Source organism: Orycteropus afer, unplaced genomic scaffold, assembly GCF_000298275.1.
Source record: "Orycteropus afer afer isolate SDZICR_OR568_19922 unplaced genomic scaffold, OryAfe1.0 scaffold00077, whole genome shotgun sequence".
Lineage (NCBI taxonomy): Eukaryota > Metazoa > Chordata > Mammalia > Tubulidentata > Orycteropodidae > Orycteropus > Orycteropus afer.
The window spans coordinates 4,718,313-4,727,618 of NW_006921664.1; the positions used below are offsets into that span (position 1 = coordinate 4,718,313).

General features: G+C 38.7%; 1 protein-coding gene across 1 annotated transcript in view; it reads right to left on the minus strand.

The window, feature by feature from the left end:
• Positions 1-9,306, minus strand: part of HECW1 (HECT, C2 and WW domain containing E3 ubiquitin protein ligase 1) — a 438,073-nt gene that overhangs the window by 184,690 nt on the left and 244,077 nt on the right. The window contains exon 6 of the mRNA XM_007941232.2: positions 5,517-5,659. Within this exon, the coding sequence (XP_007939423.2) occupies positions 5,517-5,659 (143 nt within the window). The remainder of the gene's footprint in view (positions 1-5,516; positions 5,660-9,306) is intronic.

Here is a 9,306-nt window from a genome sequence, read left to right on the forward strand (position 1 = left end):
CCTGTAAAAATTGTTGTTGTTGTTAGATGCCGTCAAGTCATTTCCCTGTAAAAATGGCAATGGTTAAGAGAAACAAAATGAAACAAATGCTAGTGAGGCTGCAGAGAGAACAGAACTCTTATACAATCTTGGTGGGGAATGTAAAATGGTACAACCATTATGGAAGCCAGTATGGCACTTCCTAAAAATTGGAAATAGAAATACTATATGATCCAGCAATCCTACTCCTAGGTATATATCAGGAGATATAAGAGCAGTAACATGAATAGACATATGCATACCAATGTTCACTGTAGCATTGTTCACAATAGCAAACAGAAATAACCTATGTATCCATTAATAGATGAATGGATAAACAGTGATACTTTCATACAATGAGATACTAAGCAACTATAAAGAATAATACAGTACATCGACAGGTAACTGCCAGAAATTCAACCTGGATTCAAAAGAGGATATGGAAGGAGGAATATTATTGCAGAGAATACCAGAAAGATGTTTACATGCATTTTACTGACTCTGAAAGGCATTTGACTGTGTGGCTCATAACAAAATATGGATAACACTGGAGAATGGGAACTCGAGAATACTTAACTGTGCTCATGTAAATCCTTCACATAGATTATGAGGCAGTCATTCAAATAGAACAAAGGGATACTGCATAGTTTTAAATCACAAAACGTGTGTCAGAGTTTAATCTTTTCATCATACTTATTCAATCTGCACGGTGAGCAAATATTCAAGAAGGTGGACCGTGTGGAGAAAAACATGGCATCAAGCTTGGAGAAAGGCTCATTAACAACCTGCGATATCCAGATAACACAACTTTATTTGCGGAAAGTGAGAATGACTTGAAGCATTTACTGATGAGGGTCAAACACTACAGTCTTCAGTATGGATTACATTTCATCATAAAGAAAATAAAAATCATCACAACTGGACCAAAAAGCAACATCATGATAAACAGAAAATATTGAAGTTGCCAAGGATTTCATTTTACTTGGATCCATAATCAATGTGCATGGAAGCAGCAGTCAAGAAATCAAATGATCTATTGTTGCTGTTGTTAGGTGCCATTGAGTTGTTTCTGACTCAGTGACCCTAGGTACAACAGAATGAACCATTGCCCAGTCCTGTGCCAGCCTCACAATCCTTGCTATACATACCTAAGTACATCATTGCAGCCACTGTTTCAATTTGGACAAATCTGACAAGCAGATTGGACAAATCTGCTGCAAAAGAACTCTTAAAGTGTTAAAAGCAAAGATGTCACATTGAAGACTAATGTGCACTTGCCCTAAGCTGCAGAGTTTTCAATTGCCTCATATGCTTGTAAAAGCTGAATAATGAATAAAGAAGACTGAGGAACTGATACATTTGAATTATGGTGTTTGTGAAGAATATTCAATATACCATGTATTGCCAGAAGAATGAACAAATTTGTCTTGGAAGAAGTCAGCCAGAATGCTCGTTGAAAGTGAGGATGGTGAGACTTTGTCTCACATGCTTTGGACATGTTATCAGGAAGGAGCAGTTCCTGGAGAAGGACATGATGCTTAGTAAAGTAAAAGGTCAGTGAAAACAAAGACCCTTAATGAGATGGGTTGACAAAGTGGCTGTAGCAATGGGCTCAAACAGAGCAAAGATTGTGAGGATGGCTCAGGACCAGGCAGTGTTTTATTCTGTTGTACACAAGGTCACTATAATCAGAACCATCTTGACAGCACCAAACAACAAAACATAAAGAATTATGAAGAGTCTGCAAAACATGGATGAATCTGGAGGACATTAAAGAAAAAAGGAAAAAAAAAAAAAAAACCCAAAAACCTCAAAGCCATTGAGGAGATTCCAACTCATAGCGACCCCTATTGGGTTTTGAGGCAATAAATCTTTATGGAGATTGATTGCCCCATCTTTTTTTTTGTAGAGTGGCTGGTGAGTTTGAACTGCCAACCTTCTGCTTAGCAGTCAAATGCCTTAGGGATTACAGAGGACATTGTGCTGAATGAAATAAGTCAATCACAAAAGGACAAATATTCTATAGTCCCACTATTATAATAAGTTAGGAATATATACATAGAAACAAACATTATTTGATGGTTACAAGGCATGGGGGGAAGGAAGGAGGAATCATTCTCTAGGTAATAAATACTTATTTTTAGTGATGGGAAAGATAATACCAAATAAAGGTGAAGTCTGAACAATCTGACCAAAATAAATGAGGACCATATGAAGTAGACAAGAAAAGGTACTTCAGTAAATTCTATGACATTCAATTTTGCAACAATAACAATAAAATATGTGTGCAGTTATATAGGTAGGCGCATATGCGTATATGTCTATAGGAAGGTATATGAGAGTGTATCATGTGTAGGTATAGGTGTATCTAGAGGCACATATAAATACATGTATGTATGTGGTGCATATATGCTCATAGATAGAATAACGCACATAGAGGGCAGAGTTATGGAAACTTCCTACGCATTGCCGTTGAGTCGGATCTGACTCATAGTGACCCCTCCTTGGGTTTCTGAGGCGGTATCACTACAGAAGTAGATTGCCCAACCTTCCTTCCAAGGAGTGGCTGGTGGGTTTGAACTGCCAGCCTTCTGGTTAGTAGTCAAATGGCTTAGGCAGACATATCTAAACAACTCATGGAATTGGTTTACTGGGTTGAAAGGCTTAGAATCACAGTCTCATGGATAACTTAGTCAACTGGCATAACATAGTACCTAGAGTTAATGTTCTACACACTAGGTCAGTGAGTTGTCCCTGGGGTCTTAAGTTTCTGAGCAGCCAGCCATATAAGGTACAACCATTGGTCTCTGCTCAACTGGAGTAAAGAGAATGAAGGGAACCAACGACTCAAGGAAGAAACTTGTCCTCAGAAATAGCACACATAAATCATGGCCTCTTCAAACATGAGACCAGAAGAACTAGATGGTAGCTGGCTACCACTGCTGACTATTCTGACCAGGGACACCACAGAAAGTCTCAGTTAGAATGACAGAAATACAAAGAAAAAAATTCAAATTCATAAAAAATACTAGACTTACTGGACTGATAGTGACTGGAGGAACTCCTGAGACTATTGCCCTAGGATACCCTTTTACCCTAGAACTAAAACCACTCCCAGAAGTCATCTTTTAACTAAACAATAGATTGAATTATAAAATAAGCAATATCACCCATGAGTAATGTGTCCCTTAAGCAATTACCTATATGAGACCAAATGGACTATATTTATCCAATAGCAGAGATGTGAAGGCAAAGAGGGGAAGGGAAGCTAGATAAATGGAAACAAAACAGAATGGAAATACTGAAAATGCTGACTCATTGTGCAAACTGTAACCAATGTCACAGAACAATGTGTATAAAAATTGTTCCATGGAAACCCAGTTCACTGTGTAATTTTCATTTAAAGAACAATAAAATATTAACAAAAAACAAAAAAGATATTTCCAGAGCACAATAGAGGGGAAAATGTTACTATCTTTTAAATTTGTATAGAGGGTGCTAGGCTACCTGCCATTGTTTTTCATATTTAATTTTACAGGCCAAATGCGTATAATTTCTTTTTTTAAGTTAAAGTTTAAAGTTACTTGTTAAACAAACCAAAAATAAAAGGAAAAGTGCTCAACATGGGAGACTAGATGGCTGCTCCCTGTGCTTATAGCAAACAGGGTAAAGAAGTTGTGTTCAATCAACATTCATTGAATATCTAATATGTGCTGAAGAAAGGCCTGGAAATATGCTTCTGAAAACTAGCCAGTGAAAACCTTATAGATCACAACAGAACACTGGCTGACTCGCTTTCTTTGGACATGTCATCATATATCTCTGCAGTACCTAAGTCACAGCAGTAGAACTAAATGAAATAACAAAAATCACAAGGAGCATTATTCCCTTCTGAGTTCCTACTATATGTCAGCTGTTTTATGTTCTATGTGTTAGGTTCTTTATGATTATTTCTTTTTTGTTTTTGGCTTAATCTTCACAATCATGAATGAAAAGTGCTCCACACTGTTTGACACAGGGTTGTAGCTTCATAAATGTCAGCTCCCTTCAGCTTGGGAGTTAATGTTGTGTCCATATGCACACACAGCTGCCTACATACTACAAGGGTCTAATGAAATGTCCCATGTTTCCCTCTGAAAATCTAAAAATCTTCAGTTAAGACATTAGAAGTTCTGCATAATTTTTCTCATTCTTTTGATATCTTTTTCAGGGTTATATTATATCACAATATGTTTGTGGCCAGAGAGCTATACCTTTTGTTTTCAAATATTGTTGCTATTACCTAGGGAAATTCATACTATACATAATGACTTTATCTGATCATAGTTCACTTCAATGAGAACCATGAGGAGACATGGATATAAAAGACACAGAAACACATAATCTCTCACACAATTGAATTCTGTGAACATCCTAATGGCTGTCATCCCATGAGAATTCATACTTTTTAATTTTCATATTATCTAGTATTTTCTATCAATATTAACATGTTCTAAGACACTGTGGTAATCCAGCATTTCAGCTTGCTATGGAATGTCACAAAAGATTAAATCCTACACATAAGGCAGGCATATGAATGAAATAATATTCTTCACAGTAAAGCAAGCTTTAATTTCTACCTGTTCAGAAAAATGCCACGTTAAAGGCTTCTTTTAATAGTACGCCTTAGTATTTTTTACTCTCATGCATAAACTTAATGATACACAAACAAAGGGAAAAGGAAAGTTGCGCTTAATTGAATCCTCCCAGCAACATAATAAATGGGCAGAAGCTAAGGAGATATAGCTCATTGCCATCAAGTCATTCTGACTTCAGCAGTGCTATTGGACAGAGTAAGGAGCTCTGGTGGCGCAGTGCCTAAGGCATTTGAGTGCTAACCAGAAGGTTGGCGGCTCAAACCCACCAGCCACTTTGTGAAAGATAACTGGGCAATCTACTTCTAAAGATTTACCACCTTGGAAACCCAAAGGGGGTTGCTGAGTTGCAATCGACTTGATGGCAGTGTTTTTTTTTTTTTCCCCTGTATAAACCAAAAAACCAAACTCACTGCCATCGAGTTGGTCCTGACTCATAGCGACCCCTCCTTGGGTTTCAGACGCAGTATTTCTATGGAAACAGATTGCCCAGTCTTCCTTTGGGGGAGTGGCTGGTAGGTTTGAACCATCAGCTTTCGGGTTAGCAGTCAAATGCCTTAGGCACTATGCCACCAGAGCTCCTAGTAACAGAGTATAACTGTTTCATAGGGTTTCCAAGGCTGTAATCTTCATAGAAGTAGACTACCACATCTTTTTCCTGCAGAGTGGCTGGTGGGTTCGAACCGCCAACATTTTGGTTAGCAGCCGAGCACTTAACCACTGTGTCACCATAGCTTTAAATACATATAATGACACCATTTTAGTTTGAGTCTCTATGAAACTGTATCACTGCAGCTTACAGGCTTCCCTTGGGCCTTGTGTGTTATGTGAAGATTAGTGATGCTGTCTGAATCACAGGTTTACCCTATGGCGTGTCTCTCCAGCAGTCTCTGAACTGGCATTGACAGCTTTCCCAAAAAGCGCTTGATGATGGGGCGGCTCTTGGCAAACTTGTCCTTCACTTCAATTTCCAGCACATCAGTGGGCAAGGACACAAAGCTGAATTGCTGCAATAAAAAAATATGTCACATCAATTAGCTTGAGAGGTGAGAGGGCTGGCCAGGTCCCAGTCCATCTGCCTGGGATGACATCATTATAAAATGCCCCAGCTGTTATATATAACAAGGTCTTAGAAATTCAGTGCTCCCTGTGAATGAGATGACGGGCAACAGTGCAGGGTTCTCAGTACTTAGATAAAAGTTTATTCTCTAAGATATAAGCAAAAATAATCAATATACCTGCCATGGATCTGATTGTGTCTCCCCCAATATGTGTCAACTTGTCTAGGTCATGATTCCCGGTCTTATAGGAATTTCCTCCATTTTGTGATGCATCGTAAACCCTAATGTCTGCCTGTGGTTAATAAAGCAGAATTAGGTTATATTAAAGAGAATTAGGATTGCTATGTTATATGAGGGAGCTCTAGTGGAGTAATGACTAAGGCACTTGACTGCTAACCAGAAGGCTCGTGGTTCAAGCCCACCAGCCACTCCTCAGAAGGAAGGTTGGACAATCTACTTTCATAGTGATACTGCCTCGGAAACCCAAGGAGCGATCGCTATGAGTTGGATCTGACTTAACGGCAGTGAGTTTGGTTTGGTTCGGTTTTGGATGTTATATGAGGCAGTATTAGGGTGGGATTCCTCATCCTTACTCAGGTCACAGCCCTATTCTGAAATAAGGGGAATTTCCCTGGAGTTTGACCTGCATTATTACCTTTTATCTCATAAGAGAAAAAAAGGAGAGACAAGTGAATAGAGAGGAGGGACATACTACCAACAAGAAAGAAGAGCAGTAATGGAGTGCATCCATTGGACTTGAGGTCCCTGTGCTGAGAATCTGCTAGAACCAGGGGAAGATTGAGGCCAAGACACATGGAGATGTCCAAGGAATGCCAAGCCCACGGATGTTGAAATAAGATAAGGACTTTTCTCCAAAGCCCATAGAGAGAGAAAGCCTTCTCCTAGAGATGATGCCCTGAATTCAGACTTCTAACCTCCTAAACTGTAAGAGAATAAATTTCTGTTTGTTAAAGCCATCCACTGTGGTACTTCTGTATAGCAGCACTAGATATGTAAGACAATACCTTAAAGAAAAAGGATGACATTCAGGCCTTCAGCCATATGTAACTAAAGGGATTAATATATTTAAAGAAACACAAGCACGAATTCACTTATAATTAAAGAAATAAACTTTAAATCAAGAACTCAATAAATTTTTCGTGATTCAAATGACAGAGATTTAAGACAGTTTGGTAATTACGCCCCCTTACCCTCTCTGCCCCCCTGCAGGAAGCTCTCACACTGTGTTGGTGACAGTGTTCTATTACTCAATAAGCAAGATAAGCTTACTGTAGTGAACGATTTCACCATATCAAAGATTCTGCTTTTACATAGAGCTGGCATCTGTCTCTCTCCCAACTTCACAGCACCTTCCTATAGAATCAAAGCCTCTTTTCAAATTTATAATCCCTGACAAGGACAGTAGGAGCTCTGGTGGCATAGTCTAAGGCATTTGACTGCTAACCAGCAGGATGGTAGTTCAAACCCACCAGCCACTCCTCAGAAGGAAGATTGGACAATCTACTTCCATAGAGATACTGCCTTGGAAACCCCAGGAGGGGTTTCTATGAGTTGGATCCAACTTGACAGCAGTGAGTTTTTTTTTTTTTTTTTGGTTTGACAGGGACAACAGAGTACCCAGTAAGCACCACAGGTTGTGGAGAAACCCATGTGAAGTTGTTCACTGCAGGTTAGTAACTAAGCAAAAGTAAGCCTGTGTTTATCTTGTCTATTGAGTAATTTGCTCCTGATTGGTGAGAATGTAAATTGAAAAGGGAATTGGTATCATTTATCCTCCTTTATACTACATATACTCTTCACCCCAGGATTCAACTTCTAGGAATTTTCCCTCTGAATTAACTTGCACAATCAGGATGTTCACTGAAGAAATATTAACAATAGCAAAATATTGGAAAAAACAAAAAGTATCTAGCAATAAGAAACTGGTTAATGAACCATGGTATATCTCTGAAAACAGAGCACTCACTCTGTAGTCATTAAGAAGAAATGGGTAAATAATTAAAGACAGACTGTGAGCATCAGAAGGAGTCCCTGCCTGTCAGTGGAGGTTTGTGTGTTATTATTATGCTGAACAGATTTCAGCAGAGCTTCCAGACTAAGATAGACTAGGAAAAAATGCCTAGCAATCTACCACCAAAAATCAGCCAATGAAAATTTCATGGATCACAATGGTCCAATCTTCATTCATTAATGGGGATGGTGCAGGACTGGGCAACATTTGGCTCCATTCTTCATAAGGGCACCATGAGATGAGGGCTGAGTCAATGGTAGCTAACAATAACAACAAGACTTGGCTTTTATTCTTAACTCTATCATTCACAGCCTCTCCAGATCTCAGCATCTTAAACTGTAGAATGGGTAAAAATAAGGACCCTGCCATATTAGATTAAAGATCATTTTTCCCCTTCCATTCCTGTTCTACCTAGACCCTACTTGCCCTATTCTCTACTATTTGCTTCTCCTTTAACTCTCCAATTAATCTCTCAAATAACACTTCCCTCGAAGTCACTATACTTCATTTCAGCAGGCCTATAATGACCAAAAATACTCTACAACACTTTGCAGTAAATCATAAGATCACTTTCAAATGTTTCAATCACAGAAGAAAGCCATAATTTTCCTACAACTAATGCCTGCTCTTTGTATCCAGAAAAATGGTTATTGGTCAAAAGAGAAATTGGAGAATTATATCTAAAACACCGTTTAAAAAATATGTGTTTTTTCTTTAAATTTCTGATGCTTTAGGAATTGTATCTCCTTGCATCCCTGTCCATTGGTGAAAGGAATAAGAAGGGCACACGAGAATGCCAATCCTGAACATTCTTCGAGATCTGAGGTTTAGATATTTTCCACCTTTATCCTCCTCTTTTTACTCATCAGCATCTCAGAGAAACTGTAACATATTCTTGAACCAACCAATAAATACATGGTTCCTTATCATTGTATAAGCCAAGAAACTATCCCAAATAAAGGAACTATTGGAATCTCAGGGATCAAAGAGTAAAGTCACTTCTCCATAGTGCATTGGATTCTATATTCTTTTTCTTGGCTGCATGTTAGGAACCAACTGTCAGAACTCTTACAACCGGGCAGCAACAGCAGGAAGAGAGCTATACGTACAAGGCCAAATGCAAGGCTACACTAACCTGGAACAACATATATGATATTCCTATAGTGTCAAGCACCCTTTTGTTAAAAATGAACTTTTCTTTAGCACAGGTTATTGGGATTCTTATTTTGGCATTAGCCCAATGGTTCTTAGCCCCAGCTCTCATTAGAATAATCTGTGAACGTATAACAAAAATACTTCTTCCTAGTCCCATTCTTGACTAATTAAATTATAATCCTCTGGGTTTGGGCTAAACATTAGTAGTGCATACAATTCCTCAGGTATAATGTGCAACCAGGGTGGAGAACTGTGGCTTTATACACATTTGTCAAGAGTGCAGCAATGGGGAGGTTCTGGCAAGATGGCGGACTAGGCAGAAAGACTGCACAGACCCTCTTCAACAAAGAAAAGGGAAACCAATTAACACAGACACAGAAGATAATCCTGGATCCCTGAGCCTTGA